Source organism: Takifugu flavidus, chromosome 21 (assembly GCF_003711565.1).
Source record: "Takifugu flavidus isolate HTHZ2018 chromosome 21, ASM371156v2, whole genome shotgun sequence".
Taxonomy (NCBI): Eukaryota; Metazoa; Chordata; class Actinopteri; order Tetraodontiformes; family Tetraodontidae; genus Takifugu; species Takifugu flavidus.
Window position 1 is genome coordinate 5,084,694 of NC_079540.1, and position 26,610 is coordinate 5,111,303.

Here is a 26,610-nt window from a genome sequence, read left to right on the forward strand (position 1 = left end):
AACAAGTTTTAGTGTTTTTTTTGTGAATCCATTCAAGAGACATATAACCTAAATACGTATGTAATATGAAATAAGTCTCCCAAATTTAATGGGGAAACTCAAACCTTAAATGGTGGCTTATCATCCACAGAGGTCTCAATTTAACATTTGCCCATTATTCTAGTCTACATAAAACCCAAACAACCTCTGAGTCGATTTTATTTTAAATGTTATTTAAAGTTCTCCCCCCCTATAAACAAGCTAAACTCACAGAAAGCAAGAGCCAACAGAATTAAAGGGTTGCAACATAACTTTATTTGTTGTACAGTATTTCCACTGAACAATTTTACATATATTTTCTTTACAATTTTAATATTTTGTTTTCCTGTATGTATTCTTTTCATGTTCATGTTTGCGTGTCATGTTCAGTTGTAAAAGTGTGTTAAGTATTCCGTCTCTCATTCATACCGTCGGTTAAGTCAAGTCAAGTCACAGTTTAACAGTGGGTACTTTTTTTCTGTTTTTTTTTTTTGAGCAAATGAAAAATCATAAACAAGAACAGAGAAAATAAATACATGTTAAGGAAATGAGGAGACCAGAGAAGAGAATATATATTAGGACTGGTCAGTGATGACGTATGAAAAGTATTTTACAAACACGTAGCATTGTAAACATTTGAAGCATAGACAAAATTACTTGACAGAGCCAAGCATGGCTTTAGATTTTAATATAGACAAACGGTTTCTAGGACGGAAGACAAGTCAGATTTGACGTGTTTCGTGACATCTGTTCATTCCCCATAGATTACACAGCGTGACTAGGACACACAATTATCCAAAAATATAGCCCGAAATATCCTGATCAGGAAAAAGATCAAGAAAAGCAGAAAAGGCTTGTATCATCACCTCCTATTTTATTTTTTTTTCTGTGACGTGTTCTGAGGCTTTTTCTCCACTTCTCAGAAGTGATTAGAATTGCATCTGAATCCCTGTCAATGTATCACAACATACATAGTTTAACCTGTAATACTTTTTAATGTAAATCACTGCACAATTTCTGAATCCCAGATTTTTTTTATTTTTAGGAAAAAAGGGGAAAAAAAGAAAAAAAAAGTCAAGTAGTTGTCTTTGTTGGCTCCACCCACTGGAAGGAGTTTGTAGGTGAAATTTCTGCCTCTGGGGTATTTTGAAATTTATTGCAGTCATTTGGATTATTTTTGCAGATTTTCAAGGGGGGGGGGGGCATCTGAGAAGAGGGGCTGAGCTATTCAGCATCTCGTGAGAAGAAGCGAGTTATTAAACGGCCTGAAGCGATCTCTCGCTCGTGCGGACGGGGTCAACACGAGCCAAACTCCGAGGTTACCGAGAACAAAACAGCCAGCTAATAATTGCCAGGAGGGTGAGGAAACTTTGGTAAACTATGACACGAAGGTTAGTACCTGCAGCCGACACTTGCGATAGTCTAATGTTGCCACCTTGTAGATTAAAATGTTACTGCTGCCCCGACGTTGTTTCCATACGTGTGCACGCTCAGCGGACGGCGACAGCGAGGCGATCGCGCCGCTGGACACGGTGCTGCAGCTGGAAAGACCAGATTCTCCCAATATAAGAAATCGCCCACTCAGATTCTGCCCCAAGTCGCCTCCCGATCTCGGGTGCCCGAAAAACAAAGAAAGCCATCTTTATAAAGAAATGATGGCAAATAATATAACTTTAAAGATAAGGAAAAAAGAGCAGCAATGTTCTGCACAAAATGTGTGCACATTCAAGTAAATAAAGATATAAAGAAAAACTAATCTGCGAGTCAAAGACAGTTACAATAAGAGCTTCCAGTCTTTGTTGGTCGGATTGGCACTTTTGTGAATAGGAGTGCATTTGCGTTTGTCAGATATAAATATGCTTCCTGTTTGGATTCTGCTTTTAAAACGTTGAAATTGAAGACTAAATGCTGCGGTACTCGTCTGTCACGTAGAGGTTAAAATTCCCGATGCTCAATTATTCCCGATTTCATCTCTAATGTCCTCCAGGAGCACGCGTGTTCTGCGGATCTCAACGTGAAGCAGATGTAGACAGTCTCATCGTGCTAATCTAAGTTTATGAAGACCGACATTTAATACTGAAAAGAAACCAAATGGGAGATGATCTGCATCTGCGCATCCAAGATGCCCTCCAAGGTCAGTTTGTTTTGGGTTTGGTTTTGGTGCGATTAACAGATGTCTGTTCACAGTTTCATGGTTAAATACGAAGTCTGCCTCGGTAATCCACAGAACATGGCCCCCCCGGACTCTCACGGGGACGCAGTCGTAGAGTCAATAAGCCTCTTCCTCACACAGTGTCTGTCAGTCAAGCAGCACGCCACCACAGTTGTGCTGCATCCACAGAGGCCGGCGGCCCACTCCAGGATCAACCCCAGCGGAGCTGACGGGAGGTCAGGCCGGGTCAGCCAAGTCATGTGGCTCGATACAACAAGGAAGGTTCCATTTGATAAGCGAGGGCTGCGAAATTCCACAAACACCTCTTTCAACATCTTCTAAAGCGAAAAAAAAAACCATGAATAAACCAAAACAACCTCAAACTAAAAAAAAAGAAGCAAAAACTCCAATTTTTAGTCCTGGAGAAGAGCCAAACCCCCATAACCAAACTAATTCTCACAAAATGGAACCTGTCTGACTTGCTCTGAGCCACTCATCTGTGTGTGCAGTGTCTGCTGGTGTTGTCTGCGAGTGTGCATGAAATATATGTGTGTGTATATAATTCAAATACATCAAAATTCAAATATACGCTCATACTTGAATCCTTTTCTTTTGTTGCACTTAGGCTTGTCACTGCTCTGAGATGTATCCCTAGCCAAACCAGACCCCCAAGCGGCGCAGGCTCCCCCCTCCCCTGAGCCGGGCAGATGACAGGCTATTTACATCACCACCAAAACAGATCACAATGATTCCATGCAAAAAAAGAAAAAAAGAAAAAAAAAAAAATCAGCCGTCGTTCCTCCTTCCTCCAAACTACAATGATATAAAATGCCGCAGGTTATACATCAACTCTACCACTATAGAAACACCGTCACTACGCTATCATTGTTCACGTCACCAAACCTGCTGACTCCCGCTGTTTGGCTAGGAATACCCAGTGACTGAAGGCAGGGTAATATAACACCATGCAGAATGCCTAGCACATATACCTGGGGATTAAAGGAGCGCGGGGTCCAGCTCGTCACCGCAACCGGATTTGAAACCAAACCAGTGAAGCCGAATGTGTCTCTACCATCAGTGGTATTTCCCCCTACCCCAGCTCAAACGTCTGAAAAATAACTTTAGTACAAAAATAAGTTGGCTGCTGACGCTGGCGCCCGGCCAATACCCCCAAAATCCTCAGCTATGCCGTGTTTAATAGTTAGATCACTTCATTATTCAAATGTATTGTTATAATTAACACATCACACGACAGATATTAGATGTCTAACTATACCACCCCCAAAACATTGATGTTGTTGTATTTAAAAAAAAACAAAAAAAACCCAACCTCTTTTCTGATCCTTTCAGTTCTCAGCGCTGCCCTGATGAGACAACGAAACGGCCGGGCACAAGAAAGCCCGCAACCTCAGGTGAATATGTCCCATCGGACTAGCACGAAGCCAATAAAGAAAATGAAAAGCAAAAAATAAAAAGAAATGGCTAATGAAGTCTGGGCAAATAAGCATAGAACAAAAAGGGATCACATATATATATTTGTGTATATAGTTTTCTCTGACATCATCAGCTAGGTATATTTCACCCCGTGGCAAGTCAGGCTGTGGCCGTTTGCACGGGGACGCATGCGAAATTCTAGAAAATAAACCTGAAAACAAACTGAAGTGTATGTTAAGATCTCACCCACCAAACTGACATCACCTTCACCCAAAAGAAGCTAAGAGCTACTAATATGCACTGTAATCAACAGCAGAGTCACACGTCGGGCTGCCAGACGATCACCCTCTCTGAGCTGTGCTCGCTTGTGTTGATCGTGTCACCTGACCAGAGGCTGCCCTGCCAAAAGCCGGTTCAAAATTGCGCTTGTTTTTCTCTCCTGTGGGTCAGCTGGATGGTGGGGCTATTTGTTGCTAATTGGTTGCCACGGGGGGGAAAAAAAAGCGTAAAGGGACAAGTGAGGGCGTCGGAGGCGCTCCGCTAGAGCAAATGGGACTTATAGCTGGAAGCCCTCCATCGGTGCCTCCTGCTGGGGGAACAGGAACTGCTGGTTGGCCTGGTCCACCTGAGGAGCTATGCTGCTGTCCTCGTCCTCCACTCCAAAGTAGTGCTCGATCAGATCGAAAGCCTTCTGGTAGATCTCCTGGTTGTCATGGCTCTGGAGGAACTCAATCTTGTCCAGACCTGGTGAAACAAGTCACATTATAATTGTCATTTAAAGATTCTTTAAATAGCTACCATTAGCTTGATGTTGCAGTGTGTTATATATGCAGTATACATCTGAAAGGGGGACGAGCAACTCCAGTCCTTGAGGATCAGGTAGAAACTACTTTGACCAAGAGAAGTGGGACCCCGGGTAAAAGAGATGGCTACAAAACCAGGGCAGCCGTCGTGGACTGGATTTGCCCACGCCATGAGTTTATTTGCCGTACCATAAGCTTCTTCAATCAGACTGCAGTAAGGGTTGACTCCAGAGCCGTTGTTCTCCTGTTTGGCCTCCTGCTCGCCCAACCGCAGGATGTTCTCCAGCCCGTTAAGAGCCACCTGCACAATCTTTGAGTCCATCACTGTCAGCAGATCACACAGGGGCTTGATGCAGCCCAGGTTCACCAGGTATCTGCATAAAAAACACAACATAAATACATGCATAACAGTATCATATATTCATCTGTCCCAGGAGGGACCAGCCAAACCCTTCCTTGGAAGGACATGCCGTACGGCTCTGTTCGGGTCAGACCTGATCTGTTCTGGCGTTCCTCCAGACGTGGCGTTGGTGATCGCCCAGGCCGCCTCTTTCCTGGTCCTGAACTCCGCCTTCTGGAGAATATCAATCAGGACTGGGAAGATGTTGGCGTCGATGACCGTCTGTGGAGCGGAACGAGACAGGATCAGTGGCGGGATCCCCGAGGGATCGTGGGTGAATGATTCTCAGGAAAGGCCGACGAGCCTCCGCCTCTGCTCCTCCCCGCTTAAACGCGAGCGAGCCGGCCGAGGCTGCATCACCTGTATTTGTCCTCTGTTCCCTGCTGTGATGTTGGAGATGGTCCAGCACGCCTCTTTCCGTATAGATTCTTTAGCACTGCTGAGGAGGTGCAGCAGACAAGGCAGGGCCGAGCAGTTCAGCACCACCTGACGCAAGGACAAACCTATTAGTCACCGATTCATCTGGCAAACGCGAAGTCGCCCTCTGCGGCCCCAGCGGAGGCTTTCGGGGCGTCGCATTCTTCTTCTGCTCTCACCTGTGTTTGAATGTCATCTCCAGTGACGATGTTTCCGACGGCTCTCAGTGCGGGCGAGGCAACCTTGTAGTCGGTGTGCCTGTAGAAAAGAGACGGTTGAGCGTGTCGTTATGTGTTCGAGTCTACGCTGACGGGTGCGGCCGCGCTTACATGAGCAGCTCGACGAGGCGCCTGCAGACGCCGGAGTCGATGACGGCTTGGATCTTGTCGTTGGGGCCGTCTGAGAGGTAAGACAAAGCCCAGCAAGCGTCCGCCAGCAGGTCTGGGTCGCTGCTGAACAGAAGCCTGGACAGCACCGGCAGGCAGGGCGACACCTGAAACACGCGAGGCATTTAGAGACCGCTCACTTTAACAAACGCCCCAAATGTCTCAGGCGCTACCTTTTCGAACGCCGGCGGCGGGTTTTTTCCTCTGCAGAGGTTGGACAGGGCCCAGACGGCGTTTCTGGTCATGGTCAGTCTCGTGGATTTGGTCAGAAGCCTGAGCAGAGAGAGCAGCTTTAGCGCATCGGCTCCTGCTGCCGTTCACTCACCGCGTGGAGGGGAAGAGCGGCGTACATCAACAGCGGAGGAAGGATGTTGCAGTTCAGCACGTAGTCTCGGCACACTGCGCTGTCGCCTGCGATGTTACCCAAAGCCCACACAGCCTGCAAAATACAAGCACGCCGGTGTAACCAGCGCGGCCCATTACAGCCCAAACGCAGCGTCCACGTCCGTGCCGAGGGGTCACCTGCTCTTGGACGTCCTCAAAGTCAGAGTTGAGCAGTTCTATGAAGATCGGCACGGCGCCGGCCTCGATCACCGTCTTCGTCTGCATGGACGTGCCCGAGGCGATGTTGGTGAGCGCCCAGGCCGCTTCAAACTGCACAGAGCAACACGGCTCATGAGCAAAACGGGATGAATAGAGAAACAGTTTCACAAACATCCAGGGTGTTTTTTAGCTAACCTGCAGGGTGCAGTCGGCGCTCTTCTTCAGAAACTCAACAAACCTCTCCACCACTCCGGGGGTGTTTATAACTTCATCAATGGGTGGGTTCGGCTCTGGAATCAACCGATGACACATTGGGTGTGTGTGTGTTTTTGGCCGGTCGGACCTTTTCGCCCGTGTAACGGCGGCTGTACCTTTGGAGAGAAGCTTTCTGAACTTCTGTGTTGTGGCCAGCTGAAGTTCCAGGTCTTCTGAAAAAAGCATCTCCACCATCTCTCTCGTGATGACTCCTTCCTAAAGCGCCAAACACACACAAGCTCTCAAACACTCAGCGCCGATGCTTTTACAACCTGCAGGATGGAAAACGGGCTAAAAAAAGCCCACGGAGGACAATCCCCCGCTGGTTCCTGCATGAGTGTGTTGAGTAACAGGCAGGAGGAGGACTCACCGTTACTGGAGAGGTGAGGTAGGAATCCACCAGAGGACTCTCAAACATGGCCTCCTCTTCATTAAGGACGTCCACATTCCTCCTCTTAAAAAGCTGGAATTGACAAAATACCGTGAAAGCTCAGAGAAAACAAAGGAAACCCCGTCATTTTAACCGGAAAGATGGCTAGTTTCAGGACAAGGCCAGTGTACCTGTTGTTCTCGTTTCTGTTTCCTGAGCTGGATGCCCTCCTCCTCTCTCCGGCGCCTCATCTCTTCGGGATTCAATGCTTTGTTCTTGTAGAGATTCATCCTGTAGTTGTCTTTGGCCGGACTGGCTGACGGCTCTGCTGACAGAGACAGTCGAAGCAACGTAGCGAAGTTAACGTAGAAAAACAAGGATTGACAGAGAATCTTCCAAAAAAAAATCCCTGGATCCAGGCAGGGATGTTCAACTCCAGTCCACGAGGGCAGGATTCAAGCTGGATTCTACCTTACAGGGAGACAACACTTGCCCTGGGCTCCCACTTGCCTTGGTAAAAGCAGTTTCTGCCTGGTAGGACACAAATCCTGGCTTGAATCTGGCCCTGCAGGTCTGCAGTGGCCCATCAGTTATTTTACCGTTGACCAAGGTCAACAGTTGCAAAACTGCTTTTCTATGCTCAAACTGGCACATTCACAGATATGCTCATTAATGTGGACTGTCCCCGATAAATAAATAAAAATCAATTCATTACTGTACATACACCCACTGACCACTTTATTGGGCACGACTGTTCAATTGTCAACACAAATAGCTAATCAGCCACTCACAGGGTCAGGGTCAGGGTCAGGGTCAGGGTCAGGGTCAACCTAACCTCCACGCATTCAGACAGGCAGAAGTGGACGAGACAACTCGCTCAAGTTCAAACCGGGCATCAAAATGGTGAAGAAAGGAGATTGAAGCGACAGTAGTTGGTGTCTGATGATTTCAGCTGGGACATTCACACGTAGGGTCAGAATTCGGCATAAAAAACATGAAAGGATAGATGCATCATAACTTTGAGATATTTTGCTAATGGACAGACCAACGCCAGCTATCCCATAACCTCCTCGGCGGAGGTAAAGTCGCAGCTCGACGGCATGCCCGCTAATGGTTCCGAGGCTCAGAAGACGCCCGATAACACGGCTAAGCCTCCTTTTTAACTGGCAACAAGAAAAAATACATTATCCAGCAGAATTATACGCCAATGTTACCTTAAACTGACGCTCACAGGGATGTTATCTCTTCCCTTTGTGCAAAAAAGAGTTAAAAAACAATGGAAATGGGGAGAGGAGAAGACACCGAGGCTTCTGCACCATATGTCTCCTTTATCACGATGGATGGACGGTTGAGGACCAATTAAACCGAATCGAGGTCATGTTAATGTTTAAGGGACATTGGCACAACCGGGTTCACGATCCACCCGTGTGCGCTCACAATCTCGCCAGATGGGGAAGTCACATGCGTGCACAACACATAAACACAGATTGTGAGGGGATTCTGAAGTTTATTGTGCAGAACATGGGGAAGAGAGACAAACGAAGAAACCCAAACCGCAATTAACGTGGAAACTGCGTTTCGATCACACGCACTGTCATCTCCAGCGACCTATATTAGCTACGGCGCTGCCAGACAATTAACTATTCTATGAGTATGGAATTCAGTAGATCGTGTTCAGGATTCAGGTCTTGATTAAGAACTAAAGAAATTCTTTTCAGGGAGGTTTGGTCTGAAGCACGATTCCGAGCGATCCAGCTAACAGTTAGCTAAGCGTTAAGCTAATGCTGGAGCCAACCTTTAAGTGAGCACAAATCCGTGCCCGAGTGGAAAAGGTGGTTACATTAAGTCATACCTACTGAAAAAAAAGTTGTTTTTCATGACTAATCATAATATTGGTGTTATGATTAAGACCTGCCGCACAGCAACACAAAACACGACACATCATGGTGAAACGTACCTTCCGCAGTCGATGCTAACGCTACGGTTGCGTTGCCATTTTAACGCCTATCTCAAATAAACGGAGGAAGACATCTAACCATTGTTAACGAGATATTAACACACAACACGCATCCACATTGAAATCATTAAACTAACGTGACACGATTTCACATCCAAGTTACCTACAAAAGACCTGAAAGATTACAGTGCCATTCTAATAGTTAGCCAAGTTTACTTAAGTTAGCAACACATGGCAGCAAATGTTGCGTGTAATATTGTCGATGTATTTCGTATGTAACATGACAAAAGACAAATTGGGAATAGACACAGTTGACTAGTATGAAATAACAACTAACCTTGCGTTACTACGTAGCAGCGTTAGCTGTCGACCTAGCTAAGTAAGCTCACTAAGATAAATGAGCCACAGCAACGGGTACAATTTCATAATCACTATTTAAGACGGCACGGCCGACCATTTTGTCAGCTGGAATCACATCTATGATGCCAAAGTGCAGAAATCCTTACCCATTATGTCCTATGAGGGCTGAATGTATCGAGTTGTAAAGACACAAATGGATTGTAAATCTGTTGTAGCTTTCCAGAATTTGCTCGTGAAAGCAATATGTCTGCCGGAGGCGGAAACGTCAAAATAGAGTAGCGACTTCCGGCCACCAGAGGGCGCACGAGGCTGACGCCGCCTTTATGAAAACCAGGTGAATATGGACGGCATTGCTTTGCATTGAATACTTTACCATCATACACATCTACGTGTTCCTATCCTGTTTTTCTGTTTGTTTCTTTCTTTCTTGATTTTTTTAATCCAAAAAATATATGTATATACTTATATATAGATAATGTATGCATGCGTGTAAATAGACGCATCCCATGTGTTGGCAAATTGGACAGGTAAGATGCATCCATGGTGGGTTTGCTGATGATATGAAGGCAAATATTTAATTTACTACTTCACGATACTGTGACATCGTTTGATCCGAGCACCATTGCGGTCTGACGAGATAAACCTGGGAAATAAAAACGTTAGGGGGCAATGTTGCACAAGCAACATGCAACTGCTCATGAGGCGGCGTCCGCTGCTGCAAGGGGTGATTGTAATTCCAAGGGGTGTGAGAGGTCAAGCTCAGTGGCACACCTTCCCATGATTACAGTTTCACAGCAGACAAAAGAAAGAACAAATAAATATTGCTCATAGGTCCACATTATTAGAGGCTCACACATGGGCTGGGGGTTGAGTTCCACTCAGCCGAGCAATGAGGACCGATGAATTCCAGCCTTGACCAGGTGCACTGAGGGAAACATGAATCAAAAGACGCAGCTTTGCCAGAAAGCATCTCTCTTGATATATATCTTGCGCATATTCTGGTTTAATTTATGGCTTTCAAATGGTCTCTGTGACCCGACCTGCAGGGCTGCAACTTGGGCTCATCAGGCTGATTTCCCTGTTTCTCCATTGCGAGTTCTTTAAAACCTTTTTTCATTTCTGGGCCTGCTGAAGCACATCATACCGCGTTCTACACTTTACAGCGAGGCAAAGGCTATCCATTACTCAATGCCACAGAGTACAGGCTGCCTCTGTAATAGAATAGCAAGACCTAAACAAGTGTAGGAACTGAGTTCTGGTCCCTCAAACTATTTTTTCCTCTCAGCCGCTATAATTACCGCTGCAATCAATGTCCTATTTTTTTCCCATCGAAACTGAAAATGACTGGAAATAAAGGGAAAAGGGTCTAAATTAATGAACAGGAACAGCTCCCCTGACCACGTTAATGACCATTACCCATCCGGTGTGAGTCAGCGATATTGAAAGATCGCATTTTCAACGAATTAACGATCAGACTAGGTGTTCATAAACTGCTACTTCATCAACATTATTTCCCAGAGTGCAACAGAGCAGACGGCTTGTGGAGAAAAAAAAAGCATTCACCAGCTTTATGAAGCCGTGTGTCGAGAGATTTATCAACTCCGTCACTGCTGTATCTGCCCTGTTTTTGCCCCACGCGCCTCACCTCTCGTCTAAAAATAAAGCTGCAAAGTAAAACGTGCCACTCACGTCGACACGCCGAGAACAAGACGCCACAGAAAGCGTCTCTGCCAGGCAAGTCGGTCACGTTTGATCGTGCCGGTGCCTGTTTGGCCGAGCAAATACATCCGAGGGAAGCTGTCCCTGAATCCAGCGACGCCAACAGGACAATATGGCCGGTTCACCGAAGCGTCGGCACTGGGTGGGAGCGGCGTTGCATGTGAAGCCTGAATGAAAAAAAAGAGATGGGTCTTTATAATATAGAGGTGGAAATCCATTCAGTGCCGTCCATTCCTTACTTTTTATCTGTATTTGAGCCCCCCCCCATGCTCCCTCGCCCGCTCTCCTTCTCCCCCTGGCATTCTGACACCTACCAGGTGGCTGGGCCGATAAGTAAGATGCTGAGCGGGTGATTTTGAAATATTTGCACGGATCACTCAATCATTCTTTGTGTGTGAGGAGGAGATTTGAGGAGGACTCAATTGAATGCTAATGTGTAACTTTTAGCGCCGGGTAAGAGACTCATATCCATAGCGAGGGAGCCGAAACAGCTGAAAATGACACTGACGATGAACAAATATGGCAACGCTTGTGCGCCGAGGCGGCGCCGCCTCGCTGCGCTTCATACTCGTTGCCTGAAACGCCAATGAAATTATTTCTATCATTAATCAGGACGGGCTTTTAAAGTGGTCTGCGTGTTTAAATCAAGCTGGGCTTTTCCAAAGGTCAACGTTGCTTCTGGGTCACAGCTTTAAATCTTGGGTCTGTCCTTGGGTGTTCCAGGTAGAGGTGGCCCGACCACGCCAGCGCTGTCTTGATGCAGGAGGTTGTTGGGTCGCGTTGGTAACGGGCTGAAACTTATTTTCATCCCTTGATCCTTGGAATCTATCCAGCCAGGCTGCCACGGGGTTGTTCAGAGGCCATAAAGAAGGAGTGATATGAGAGAGGCATTGTAGACCCCAAGTTTGCTTCAGGGTGTTGTTGATCAGGAAGGGTGGCAGATGAGGACCGTCTTCCCAGTCGGCCGGGTGACTCACTGAATAATTTGCTGTCAGCATAATCGAGGTCCAACAGCGTGCATCAAAAAGTGATGCTCGCTAGGTTCCTATTGTTGATGGGGCACAATTAACAAGTGCCCCAGTTAATGAACACGGAGGTCTGTCGGTGTAACTGCATTCTGCAGATGTAAAGAAATTAGTAAATTCTCCAGTCTTCTTAACTGCTTTATCTCTTTCAGGGGCACAGGAAGGGTAAAGGCAGAGTCTTCCCACTGGATGAGTCTCCAGTTCACCACAGAGCCCTATACAAGCATTTGTACCTTGCTCAAGGGTATTTTGGCAGTGCTCTGAAGGTATTCCAGCCCCTTCCCCCACTACCACAACACCTTCCATGGTTTGCCTGCACTGGGACTTGAACTGAGAACCCTCCACTTCTAAGCCCAGTCCCCAACAGAGGGAGCTACCACCACCTTGGAATTTAGCTCTGTCTAAATTCAAAACTTGCCAATTCTGTCTCCCTGGTGCTGCTCTGATGCTGTGCAGGTTTCCCGAGTCGCAGCTCTCTCTCTTTCCGCTGCAGATAGCATCGCAGACAAAATAAAAATAGACCTCAAATTATTCAGCTTCAACTGTGGCTCAGATGCTTTAATTAATGTTGTTTGATGTTTCCTCTCCAGCGTTTCCAGCTCTGCCGCCGCTGCCGCCGCTGCGGTCGTCCGAATAGGAGGGGGGTGACATAAAAGGTGACGTGTAAATGGCTGCAGATGTGTTGGAGCACCTAACTGCCTCGCTTTGGGGCTTTCACAGCCTCCCTGTGGTGGCCATAAATCCACCCTGTGATTGGAGAGGGGAGGTAATGAGGGCCTATGTGGCCACACTTTCACAGACACCCAGAAGCGCACAGGTTTCTCCGTAAATAACGCCGCCACTGACCCTGCCGGCGCTCGGATCATCTCGGCCTGCCACGATCCCCATCCTCCAGTAAATCTATCTAATTAAATCACCCGTAGAGACCAAAGAGTTTGTACTCCAGTCCATCACAGGGTCCTGCAGCAAAATAGGTGCTGACAGGAGTCCAAATCCACTGAATACTATTAGTTTTCTTTTTTTCCCACTCAGTGTTTATTCCTTTTGTATTAATTGCTGATTTCAAAAGGATTAGACATGCACAATTGATATCGTTTTCCAGTTCACTTTATAAAACGAGGCCCGACAGTGTATTAAATGGTAGTATGCACAATGCCGCACAGCCTTTAGTTGGTGTTCAATTGCTCTATTATCGGTGGAACAGGCTGATTGAGGGGAAATTGGGGGAAACAGAACAGTGTGGTGATAAGTGGATTAACACATTGGCTTCTGCCCTTTCCCAGTCCTGAAAGTGCCTTTCGAGCTCTCTAATTTTGGATCCGGCCCCTGCTGACCTCCTGCATGTAGCAAGAAATCCAATAAGAACCTGGATAAAGTTAATTGGCCATTCCAATATAGACTGGAAGCTGTTGATAATTAATTAGAGACAACAAAAGCCACTACATCAACAGCTAATTATGGGGAGGCACCTTGCAAACTCTGGGCCGTCAATGGTGTTTGCTTCTTTTTCCTGTTGGATGTTAGCTTAAAATGCACATTTGTTTAGTTTTAACTTATATGAATGTATCCGATATTCAAAAGTTTAGATTACTTCAAATGGTAAGAAGTCATGGGAGCCATTTCTGGATCGATTTGCACGTCTGCTCAATGACATTCTGGACCGTTTGAAAAGAGGAACAGGTCTTACTCTTTGAAACACTATAACAGACACACGGGGGAATGGATTTATTTTTTTAAAGACCATGTCTAACGCTTATCTGATAGCTGCCGATATGGCCCTTTTCCGCTTGTTTGCACTGGACTTTTTAGTTTACCAATTAAATTACAAAGCAAGCACTCAATAAGTTTGTTCCTGCCAATGTTATTGAGCGGCGAGTGTCTATCTATACAACATAAAGCTCCATACTGGTCCACACATGTGTGTTTCTGAAGTTGCCAGGTTGTCTTCTTTTATGATTTCACTGCTACAAACACTTTGTGTGTCCTTGCTTTGATTGAACTTTCTTTTTTTAAAACATTCTTTTACCAACTTTATTTGAACGTTTCCACTAATGTACTGACCGATACGACTGGCGACTACAAAATAAAGATGGATAATGCCCTGCTGCTTTCTCCCATTGTGTTGTGCAAATAGGGGAAACGTTGCTGCAAATGACTTTAAATAGTCTTTGTGGCTGTTTCTGCACAGAAAAGGACCCTGGGAGGATTATTTGGCTCCAGGAGAAACGCAGGGTAAGCTGGGCAGCGGGTTGTGTTTGTGGAGATCCCAACAACTCATCCCCAGATGAAACCTCTTTGCCTCATTATGTTGCCCTGCCCTGGTTTGCCCCCCATGGAGGTGGGGGCTGAGATTGGGACAAGGCTTGTAATAGGGCCCTGCTCTTCTAATGTAAAACCACTGAATTAACTGTCTCGACTTTTCTGTCCTCCAAAGATGAAAACCATCTATTAGATGCACCTTGGTGGGACCAATAACAACATTAATTTCTATTAGAAGCTCGCTGTCACACATTCTCTCTGCCCTATCTGGGTGCATTTGTTTCACAGTCAATTCATTAACCATTTTGTGCACTGGAGATTTAGATTCAAGGTGTGATATTAACACCATTTTTTATTTAATTGTTTTTTAGAGAGACAGACCTCCATTTTCTAAAAACGAACATTTCTAGTTGCTCATTCCCTTCTATCTTTTTTTCTGTGCAGTTCCCTTCTGCCAGTGGCAACAGACTTTTATTACAGGATGTATTATCTACAATACTATTGCACAAATATTCCTCATCCCTGGAGAATTTCCTCTTTTGTTGTATATGTTTGACTGTGTGTATTCTTGTTCTTAACTACATACTGAGTACAAAAACTCACATTTTAGTAGCAAACTGTGGCCATTTTGGCTGATCTCCACAATTTCAAAGGATTGTTTGAGGGTTAAGACAGTTTTAAGGTTGAGGTTAGAACTGGTTTAGGTCAGGATTATGGTAAATTGGGTTACTTGGGTTCGGGTAAGATGCTGGGTAATGCCTTATGCCTATGGAAGTCCTCATGAAGATAGAATTATGTGTGCGTTTCAACATTTGCCAAACTCTAAATGTACTGCATGGCTTTCTTAAAGAGAGGAGGGAAGCTGGGGAGCAATTAGATTCAGCTGGAGAATTTCTATAATGTGAAGTCCTCTCAATGGCGCGTTGCTTCTCTCAGGAGAAATCTCAAAGTCAAATATAGCATCTTTGATCATTTACAGCCATATGATAGAGTGAGAAACACGGACCAATGCAGCATATGCAGAAGCCTGAGCTTTCTGGAAGGTCAAACAATGCAAAACTCATTCAAATTACACATTTCCCCGGGTGGGCAAATGCCAACGGAGGATTTGTACTGCAAGGTTGTTTCCCAAAAATGATTTAGAATGAACAAAAATGCATATTAGAGGGGTTGCATTAAAATGTAAATGCAGATGTCTGATCTTTGGATGAGGATGCTGGTGTCTACTAAATTTAGTTTGAAGTTTAGTTCGGAGTAATTACAGCTTCTTTGGACTCCCCGTGCAACACAAAGAAGCACCTCCTGTGTCAAGGAGGATATTTCTTCTGTGTTTCTTCTCTAAATGGAGGGCTTTTCTAAAATTCAACACTTTTATCTGGTGAACAGTTATTCTTCCTATCACTGTGGCAACTTAGAATCTCTGCTGGCAGAAAAAAACCTGTCTATCCTCGGTCTAAACTCCCTGTTTATATTTATAGTTACTATTTTATTATCAGTATTTAATTCTCCATTCATCTTTAGTGTATATTTTCAAAACGTTGGGGCTTTTGGGGCTTCCTCAGACCCGTAAAGACCCGTAATCTTGAAACGACATAAAGCTTCCCGAGTTTCACCGTTGTCTTGTTCTTTGAAAGTGATCCATTTCTTTGGCAGCTCCTTTAATCTGAGATTTTTGACGCACAATTTGCTATCATCTTTAAATTAAGCCGGTACATTTTTGAATATATCTTCCAAATGTGCAGATTTAACACACTTCCTTCCAAGGAAACCCACTTTATTTCTTTCTGGTGGCCTTCAGATACTCAGTATCTGGTCTTATCTCGTTACAGTGAAGCGCTCTTCTTCTAGGAAAGTGACATCGTGGATTTCATGTGTGCATTTATAGACCTGCTGACTCGTATGTTTTTTTAGAACAGGCATTAGAATTTACTGTCTGCGCTGCCTGCCTGCCTGCCTTTAGGCCTCTCTACTTTTTCTCCAGGACAGAACAGGAAGAAGGATGAATGACATTCTACTTCTAATCCTTAATAAGAGAAGCTGAGAGACCAAAAAAAAATAAAAATACTGGGAGTTATTCAGTTTATTCGAGTGCCCGATCTGATTACCCAGCGGGGCTGTGGCTGCAGTAGTGAGAGCGACAGAGCCAGACTGCATCGATCTGACCTGAATAAACCAGCATGGGGAGAAATCTCACCTTAGTCTCAGCAGGACAGAGTCCAGCAGTTAAGTGACAGATAGGGACGGCAGCCGATTCCCCCTCATTGTAAGGCTGCATTCACTGAGCACTTCACAAAGGCTTTTCAAAGAGGAACCACCGCCCCTTTGTTCCTCCCAGCTGTGCTAGACGCTCCAAGGATATGCTGTCATTATGGGCTTTCTGGTGTTTTTACAGTTTGAGAACATCCAGTCAGGCCTAATGACCTTTTCTGAATATGCATAAAATTCAAGCCGATGATGCCAAACAAATAAAGTGTTGTGGTGTGAGAATAGCGTAGCAAATATGACATTCATTATATTTTAATTTAGTATTTACTTTAGTATCCAATGCAGTAAGAAATTACCCTAAAAAATTATTTGTTGAAGTGCATCATGTTGCACGTGTTTCGTTGCGTTGTGGATGTAAAAGCAGAGCCAGCTTGACCTCTGGGAGTCATGCAAAGGAGTTAAAATCCGGAAGCCTCTAAAAGCAATAATGAAAAATCACCCAAAGCCATTTCCTCTGAACCTCCGCTGTCATTATCGCAGAATCTTCTTGGAAAAAGATGATGGTTCCTGCAGGCCAGGACTATGCAGACAGGGTGGAAATCTCTTCCACTAGCTCCACTCCACCTACTTTCAACAAAAGCTAAAAGGTCTGTTACGGTAAATCAGACCGGAGGCCACGCTGTCTCCATGGCCCACACGCAAACACACGCGCACAAACACACGCGCGCACACCAGCATGACCAGAAATAGACTGCTTTCTCACCTCTTACTGTAAAAGAAAGCTGCTACCTCCCAGAGGGAAATAATCAGCTTCCCGGCTTTTATCACTCCAATGGAGTTCATCTATTTTACAGACTCGGGCAGCGATGCAACCAGCATCGCGTGCAGCTTGTGCCCGAATCAGTCGGCGACATGCCATGAATTTATTTACTGGTGTGGCCAATTACTGTGAATATGGATTAGAGAGTATCAACTTTCTTTCTCGAGTTTCTCCTTAGCAGATATTCCTCCCTCCTTGTATTATTGTACCAACTCTCTGTCTCAGTTAACAACCTCTTCCTCCCCTCTGGCCTGCTCATGTCTTCTCTCCTCATTTTGTAAGCCCACTGTCTGACCCTCAACCTTTCCTCTCTCTTTCCCTCGATTCCAGATGACCCTTGACGGCCCCTTTCAGCATCTTTACCCTCCCTCCTGCAATCCACATCTCATTCCGCCAAATCTCTTTTATCCCTCCACATCTGCGTGTGCTCCCCGCTGTGATCTTTGTGACATTTCGACAGTCACGCCTGTCACATTACACAGAGGGAGGCATTGCCCTCCATGCAGGATCCAGGGAAGAGAGGCCCCATTGATGTAGAGAGTAATGCTCACACAAATGGAAAGCGGGCTTCTCATTAATGTGCTGCCTTTAATTTGAAAATACAGCTTTGTAAGGTGAGTGGGTGTGTTGAGTATGCAAGAGCAGGGAGAGAGAGAAAAAAGGCTAAGACGGAGTGAGGCGCGAATAAAAGAGCATCTAATTACATGACAGACTTGGCCTCTGGATCTCAGTGATTGAGTAGGGCACCCTTTCCTGATAATGCTTCACAAAGCTTTCATAAACCCCCCCTCTACCTCATAGCCATCATATTCTGCTCCATCGCCTGTGAAGCCTTTGCAGCAGAATATATGTGTGTGGCCGCACAGAACCGGCACTCCTGGGGCATGCTTCCAGCTTTCTGTCGAGTTTATATTAGTCCCCAATATTGACCCAGTGAAAGAGATGCGGCCTGCGTTGTGTCTGTGTTTTAGTTATTTATTTTTTCCTCCTCCAGGGCAGAGCTGGTGTTCCTTGACTGCTGCTGTTGCCATGAAGTGGATCTTCCTTTTTTTTGTCCGTGATAACAGGGCTGACTTTCTGCTGAGAGAACTTTCAGCCCCATCCTGGACAAACAGACTGTACTTCACTGATCACAGCCTTTGTGGGCGTTCAGCTGCACTTCACTTCCTATCTCCTGAGAGAGCCTTCTGCGTGTCTTTGGATGGATTGGTGGGTGTGCAGAGCGAAAAGGTCTCCCTATGCATATGCATGCGAGAACTCTTGGCCCGGGAGGGGAGTGAGTTTGCAGATACTCCAGATGTATTGCCCGAGGGAAACAGGTGCTTTGAAACTCTGAATATTTTCCTCCAAGTATGAAAACTGACTTTTTGGAGTTGGATTATTTCCTCAGAAAGTGGACTCGCATCCAAATAATTGACAGCATCCCAGTTTGATCTTGATGGAACCTGTCCCCTGTTGGAAAGCATCAAACATCTGGTGCATTCATAAATTGGGACACCAAATGTTTGAATCTATACTCTCTTAACTGGGTCACTTCACGTTGCTTGCAGGGAGTCAAATTTATGCCCAGAGCACTCATTTGTTTTGCGGGCTATGTTGACTGCGACGTGCCAAATTGTACACGCTAATCCACATCTATCACACACACTTGACAGACAAGATTTGAACACGGTTTAATCTTTCGTTCCTCATATCTGCTATGAGATCAAATCTCCTCCTGACATCCTTTTTTTTTGCTGATTTCCAATGGAACTGGGACACCTTCTTTCACAAAGAGACTGACAGATTGGATCAAAACTCAACTAGACCTTGTGGGAAACTGCTGTGGAAACATGTCACGGTAGCTAATCTGATTTTACAAATGTAGGTCCTCTCCATCGCAAAGGTTTGCAATTAATACATCTGCTCCACCATCACTAATAGGGTGCAATCGATTCGGGCTTGGTTTTTGAATTACTCATTCCTGTGTTGTTGGGGTTTTTTTTGAAACATTTTGTATTTGCCAAGAAAAGGAGGACACTGAGCTGGAAAAACTCCTGAAATTGTTTATTTGATAGGCAACCAAATCATTACATGACACAACAGTGAGAACTGCATGAGGAGTCTCAGAGAATCTCTTAAAACACATACTCCTCCTTTTTGGGCTCTGCCATCTCAGCGGGCATTTTTCCCCTTTCACTTCCATTATATTCTCTAATTTTTCCTGTTTTAGTCTTGGGGAACCATCTATTACCCTGTTAGAATCACACAGATATGTATCACTGATGTCAAAACAACACTCACATGGCTACATCTCAAAGCTTTTAGGCATGTAGACGTGGTTCCAGGTCTCCTTAAGTCATTGACCAGGTCCTCACATGTAGTTCTGGGCCTCGCCATTCTTATGATCACTGATTTTCTCACAAGGTGAGATTCTGCATGAAGCCCCAGGCTGAGGGTGTTGGGGCTTTCTAATAATTGCACCAACAGTCTTGTCTTCTCACCAAGCTGCATGTCTATTGTCCTGTAGCCCATCCCAGCTTTGTGCAAGGATAGAATTCTGTCTGACGGTGGAGTCAAAATAAAGCTACAGTGAAAATGACAGACCTCTGTGTGGTGAATGAAATTCTTATTTCTCCCCACTGTATATAATTACGATTAACAGACTGACTAATAAACTGTTATTGTAATGCATCTTAATGCACAGTAAGAAAAGGTTAAGTGAAGATGAATAATTTAGTGGAATTTCCTGGAACAGGAATGATGTCAGCTTTAAGGAATTTGATGTACGTGCCTATTTTCAGACATGTTTCCGAGAGGGTAAATGGGTGTGAAACACTCGAAATGATCTTTTTGACAATAATTCAGTTTTGCCAATGATATGACAAAAGAAATGCAACCACAGTTGGATTGAATGAGAGACATCAATCAATTAATCAAATCAATCTTTATTTATATAGCATCTGTTACAATCAAAATCATTTTTAGGCGCTTTACAGAATCCCAGGGCCTGACCCCAGACAAGCAACAGTGGCAAGGAAAAACTCCCCTTTAACAGGAAGAAACCTTGAGCAGGACCAGGCTCATGTAGGGGGACCCTCCTGCTGATGGCCGGCTGGGTAAAGAGAGAGGAGAAGGCGGGAGGACAGGTAGAAGAGAGGCTAGGCAGAGATCATAGAAATACATTAATAATACAAGCTGCTGGTATAAGAGTATAGTGGGTCAGCAGGGTCGGAGGTCGACAGGCCAGCATACAGCTATAAAGGCGGCTAGACCTGTAGAAATAACATAATCAATGAGAGGAGAGGAGAGGAGAGGAGAGGAGAGGAGAGGAGAGAGAGGAGAGGAGAGGAGAGGAGAGGAGAGGAGAGGAGAGAGGAGAGGAGAGGAGACCCAGTGGGGTGACAGAGGCAGCATAACTAAGATATTAACCTAATAATTAGACGACCCCCTAAATATGATAATTATGTCTAGGATAATAACTGAAACGACTCATTGACAATAAGCTTTTTCAAAGAGGGAGGTTTTAAGTCTAATATTAAAAGTAGAGATATTTCAGATCCTGATCTGGAATAGCAATCAGAGCAACATTGTAGGGTATTTCGTCCCTAATCAACTCCAAAGGACAGTGCCAAAGATCATAGGAGAAAAACTCAGTTACCCTATGGCTCCTAGACATCCTTTTGGCTCAGAGCGAACTTCTGTTGAAGAATTTTAAAAATATATAACATGTAATTCAAGGTAGGGGATTTGTTTTCCTATAGAGTGCTCATTTACTGGCTGGAAAAACATCAATATCCTCAGTTCCATGCAACAGTGAAGCAAGTTGGGGAATTTATTTATGCTTTCTTTGTCCTTGTACATTCAATGGCTAAGCTGCTGATTCACAAATGTTATTGAGTGGTTGAAGAAATATGGTCCTTAAGTCTTCAAGTGGAAAAAAAAGGTAGAGGTCAAAGGTGAGACTCTTCAATGCTTTTCAAAATTAGAGGGTGAATGAGGGGGAATTGTAGTTTGAACAATGCGTGACGTCCGTTGGAACGATTCAACGAGGAGCCATCCTGAATTTGTCAATTTGTTCACAAAAATTGTTGATGAAATGGGCCACATCAAGTCTGTTCATTATTCAGGGGATACAAGACAATTTTGACCCCTTTTAGATATCCAATCTATTTCTTTTCAAATGTTCTTGGTTCCATTATTAAATATTCTTTCAAAGAAGCATGGCTGTCTTTCTGTGTCCTCTTTGGACACCAATCACCTTGCTTGTTTCTCTGTTGCTGTAATTCCCAGAGGCTGCATTGCTAACAGTGGCAAGATGGAGCCCAAGAGAGGATAGGATCAATTGGAGCCAGTGTGAACCATGTCACCTCTGTGGGGCTGCTGGGCTAAATTGGTCCTACTACCAAAGACACCCAACAAAAGCCCCTGATCTACACCCTTGACCATTAACCTCTCCCTGACCCTGCTACCGTGGTAACAGTTAACAGTAATTTTATCTAGCACACCTATCTGGAGTATCCACTCCCTATTATTCTTGGTTCAGCCCCTTGTCAGGTACGGTGTAACCTCAGGGGCTGTTGTGAAGAGTAGAAAAGTGGGACTTTATGTATGAGTGTTCTCTGATGTGGGAAGATTTTTCTGTCTCATAAATTAGGTTCCACAATTGGCAAGATTATGGTCAAGATTTTGGTGCTGTTGGTAAAGATTATGTAGCATTTCTGCCCTGTCTCTTTTTCAGTTCAGATGGAAAATTAAGCTATGGAACATTAGATATGAGTGCTGCCGTCTTGAGCTGGTGACATCTGTGCAGCAGCAACCTGCAAGCCAAGCACCATCTGTAACTTTCCCAAGTTGGTATTATGGGAACTTTGGAGCAAATCAATACGACAAGAACTTCATATAAATATAGAAATCAGAAATAGATCAGATCAGAAATAGTGGAGAGAAGAAGGTTTTCCCACCAGGGGGCTGTCAGGATCATTGGACCTTACCACAGCTGTCTTTTTTGTTTATTCATATTATCTATAATTTTCAAAAGCATCACATTAGAGTACATTTAAAATATGCAGTTTGGCTTTTAATAAGTACTATTTAATGGTTTGTTAAAGGTTAAATATGTGCCAACAATTAGAGGAATTTCACTCAGCTGTTGCAGTGACTGAGAAATAAAAGAGGACGAGACAAACAAGGTCACCCATGAGTGAAGCTGAGAGCACGCACAAAGTGTGTGTGTGTGTGTGTGTGTGTGTGTGCGTGTGCGTGTGTGTGTGAGAGAGAGAGGGAGACTTAGCAGTGCTACTGCTGCAGGGCATCAAACCCTCTGGCGTGCCTAAACTCAGGAAGATCTGCTCGTGTGAATCGATCTGACAATTTGGGGTAGCCATTGTCTCCTTATGATCGGCCACTTTTAACATGATCACATGGTGCTGCATCCCTGATCGGCAGCTTTGACACAGCAACAGGAGTGTAGTTTGCCCAGAGGCTTGTGGGTTCAAACAACCAAGTCCTAACTGACTGTGGGAATGTTGGCACGCTTTCTTGGAAGTGTAGTCAATCTGATGTAGTCATTGTATTCTGAGGCTATTATGCTAGGGTTATTAGCAGTTTGTTGGTATAATATGTACCAATTTTTTACAGTGAACTTAAAAACAAGCAGGTTGTTTCATATTGTGGCTTACACCCATAGTATAGTTTTAATATTTATATAATTTGTAGTGATACAAAGTAAGTGCTAGTAGGTTGCTTTATGATCAAAGACAATTGGCTTTCAGTTGAAAGAATTGGAAAATAATTCACCAAAAGGTAACGAGCTCTGCCTCCTAAATATTAATACATTTTCTGAAACTTTCATAAAAATCCCCTTTGTAACTTTTTGGAGTTGTTATGTGAACAGAAAGACAAACGCCGGCAGTCACATGACCCTCTTGGCAGAGGTAAAGATATTGTACAAGGTTGGAATTTTCACTCATTCCTGCAATTAAATTTGGATAAACAAAAAAATGATTCATTTTAGTCATAAACAGAATAAAGGTACCCTCTTTCTCACCCCTGTTTATCTGTAAGCAACTACACATCGCATCTGACATTGTGCAAAACAAAACCATTGTTGGCTGTTGATTAAAAGAGAGCATCAAAGACGGAGAATTACTGAGCCTACATGATAATTCAAGCTGAAGTCATAAAAAAAAAAAAAAACACGTACACATGCTGCCATGCACATTCGTAGCCCCGGCGGTTGATTAAACATGGGAGAGGGAGCAGAGGTTGAGGAAGATGACACGCCAAAGCCATTTACTGCAGGTGTTGAAACGTTTTGACTCTCTTTGACTCTTTTTAAAAATGCTCTTTTGCAGACAAACATGCCAGTATGACTGCAAATTCACTCATAAATACAGGAAACAAGTCGAGCATTCTGATGGGTCCTTTTGGAACTTTTGTCAACAAAATAACCTTGGATCCAGGATTTCATGCTTCATTCTGACAACACGTGGACGCCACTATGCCAGCAGAGAAACACATATGCATAAGCCCGGTGTGATTTATGGAACAAAAGAACATCGTTTGTGCTTCACTCTTTTGTCCATGTTGCTGGAATCTCCCACACTTTTGTCCCGTGATGCATTCACAGCCTGTCAATCAATAGCCTCCAATTACGGATATAATGCACTCAATTGACTCAATGGGCGGGGGGCTAGATTGCAGCTCAGAAAGCTATTAAAGGGGTGCGCTGTGGCGTGCAGAGCCGAGCCCCGAGAGTTGTGTACAAGTGTGTATTGGAGGGGAGACGGGCCTGAATAGAGGACGCTGTCAAGAACTAATAGCTTTGGGATGTACTGCTGGGATGTGTGTGTACAGCAATCTCAGTCTTTCTTAAGGAGGAAGCAGGATGGAGTAGTGGGGGATTAGACATTGAGGGGTTCTGCCCATGCTGGGGTTGACCGAGCATTGCAGAAGAAGGAGGGTGAATGGTGTCATCTGCATGTTTGTCTTGTCGCGTGTATGTTGCGTGCATGGCTGAGTGCATATAAATTTGAAAACGAAGTGGATGCCCTGTCTGCCACTGGCTGCTCTGTATGATAAAGCTGCCTGGCTGAGATTGAGAAGCACCTTTGCTGTGATACACCTCTGTCAGGAGAAGACAGGCAAAACGGAAGGGACACTGAGGCAAGATAGCGATGGAAAACGCTGAGTGGGGGGCAGGGGCAGTAGGAGAAAGAGGACTCCAGAGATAACTACAGCATTTGAGAGACAGGTGCAATATAGAGGACTGGAGGGGTGTTGGAAATGAAGGCAAACGATCTAACAGAACGTCAAAGAATGAAAGACAGAAACAGAGTACAGTATAGGCGGCTATTTATTCTCATATATAACAAACCGGCCTTGCAAGGCCATGGAATTCTCTCTAAAGGACAATAACAGAGACAAGCAACATGAACGGAAGAAAAGGAGACAGATGGAGACAAGAGACGGACAGAACAATAAGTCTGGCTGAGATAATGAGCAATGAGGAGCTGTTTACTTTCATGAGTCGGCAATGCTCAATTTATTTGTCGCCGACATCCCGAGATTTCAGAGGAATGGGATGAAGCGAGGACCCGGCGTATATTTGTTATTGACAGAAGCACCCGGCGCATCTCCAACAAACATCGGTGTTTCACACTGACTGATTGGAAGGTGCACCGCAATTTGGCACTGGTATAAGAATCTAATGAAATGGCTTGTCTCATTCCCAAGTTCTCACACCTCTTTTGGGATGCCATTTGGGATGCCATGTCAAGTGTCATCTAGATGCAGAGTGTTCCCCGGTGCATTTATGTACCTGAACGAAAAACGCGTCCCCAGGTCAGTGTGAGTAAGACAGTCCACGTAATGCAGTCCTTGTGGGAATTGCACCATTTAGAATTCCCTTTATTTCTGCATAAATTTGACCTTAACCACTGTCAGAGCCAAACATGTTTTTCTGCAGGGTTTTGAGGCTTTTGAAAACAACCGCTTGCTCTGGGTCATGACTGAGTATTAGAACCACCCGTGCTCATCTGGTCGCCACAGAACCTGTTTTATTTTGACCAAACAAACCCTTCCAATAGGTCAGCACCATCACACTGACAGCACTGCATTTCCCAGAGGAGAAGGTTGCACTTTTAGTTTTGCAATCAAACTAAAAGAAAAAGCATCTTGGTCATATTTGACCATTTTCTGCTCTAAACGCAACCAACCATCACTTTGCACCTTCTTTGCTCAGAGTTTCTTCACCACTGATGTAAAATTCATATGCGAGTGAATAGCAAGCAGAGATGGGGCAGGACAAGAATGCATCCCACATTAGACATGAGGCCGAGGTATGGCTGTGTCTGATGTGCCTGCATGCACTCTTTCCTCATTCTAATCATTAGCAGATTTGAAAACACCGCCCTCGCTACGCAAAGAGCATATCACAGGCATATAGAGCTCTCAGATGACAGGAAACCATAAACCCGAGGCTGCAGCCTATAATGTCAAACACATCTAAGGTGCTCAGAGTGAAGCCTGGCTTGGTGCAGAATATAATATTTATCCACTCTTTCACATGTGATTTTGCTTTGTGTGTAATGGCGTTGTGAAGCAGGAAATGTGCTTGTCATCAGCTGGCATCCCGTCACTATAAGTGCTCATGCTTATCACTCTCCTGCTGCAAGTTGTCTGCAAGATTTGTTTGCGGCAGAAAAGCCTTTCAGCGTTTCGTATTCACGCTGTTGACGGAGACTTGTTTACGACCTCAAAAAGACTGAACCATCCAAAATCATAACAGTAACATGTGGGAGTTTTGCTTTAGGGGGTAGATTTTCTTTTTAATGTGTCACATTAGGAGCTTCATCTGCTCTGTCAGACCCACTGCTGCTCCCCTCCAAACCCTCCACTCTCATTTCTACCAGAAATAAATATTTTCAGCAAATACTCACAGCTCCAAAAATGGTTTATGATCAATAAAACATCAGGCAGTCGTAATTTCTTTGATCTGATGCATTTCATCTTGGTTCAGATCGCGTATGCTCAAGTATTCATCCAAACAGAGAATAGTAGATGTTTTCTCTGCATTCCTGCTCCTGATGATGTGAACACGGGGCCATGCTGGGTCGTGTGTGTCCAGGCCAGTGAGGAGATGTATGTCGGTAATGGGATGAGTGCACCCGCAGTGGTCAGTGAAAGTATTCACCGAAGACTGTGTGCAAGGCATGTAAAATTCATGTTTTGTGCTGCATTTTAGAAAGAGCCCTGGAATGGGTTTTAGAGGAAGATTTGCTGAAGCAATGGGAGGAACGAAGCACAGCGGGACGGATGCAAAACTAAGCAGAGAAATGGGGACAGGGAAAGAGAGGGGGGAGGAAGAGAGAGAGAGAGAGATACCAGGGGAAAGGTGAAAATGCCTTCCAGGGGAAAAAGCGACAAAAGTGAAGATTTTCCCTCCCAGACACTCAGAGAGTTGACCAAACCCAAACATTAGAGTTCCCAACTCTATTTGTTGAGA

The 26,610-nt window shown here is 44.6% G+C and overlaps 1 protein-coding gene and 1 long non-coding RNA gene across 5 annotated transcripts; one reads left to right on the forward strand and one right to left on the reverse strand.

The window, feature by feature from the left end:
* Nucleotides 1-271: 271 nt before the first annotated feature.
* Nucleotides 272-9,376, reverse strand: kpna6 (karyopherin alpha 6 (importin alpha 7)). Of its 4 annotated transcripts, XM_057020488.1 has the most exons (14): nt 9,242-9,364; nt 6,970-7,106; nt 6,779-6,871; nt 6,525-6,624; nt 6,349-6,443; nt 6,133-6,264; nt 5,961-6,049; nt 5,784-5,883; nt 5,554-5,717; nt 5,404-5,482; nt 5,168-5,293; nt 4,902-5,029; nt 4,597-4,781; nt 272-4,348 (listed from the first exon to the last, which is right to left on the reverse strand). In XM_057020488.1, the coding sequence occupies exons 1-14, from the start codon at nt 9,243-9,245 to the stop codon at nt 4,161-4,163; spliced, it is 1,620 nt and encodes a 539-aa protein (XP_056876468.1). In that variant the 5' UTR covers nt 9,246-9,364; the 3' UTR covers nt 272-4,160. The 4 variants fall into 4 exon arrangements, with proteins under 4 accessions (XP_056876468.1, XP_056876466.1, XP_056876465.1 ...); XM_057020486.1 differs by having other exon boundaries at nt 6,349-6,624; nt 6,970-7,103; nt 9,242-9,376; XM_057020485.1 differs by having other exon boundaries at nt 6,349-6,624; nt 9,242-9,367.
* LOC130518126 (uncharacterized) lies at nt 9,266-13,941 on the forward strand. Its single transcript, XR_008947941.1, has 2 exons — nt 9,266-9,429; nt 11,992-13,941. It is a non-coding gene; the product is annotated as an uncharacterized LOC130518126 (long non-coding RNA).
* Nucleotides 13,942-26,610: the final 12,669 nt, after the last annotated feature.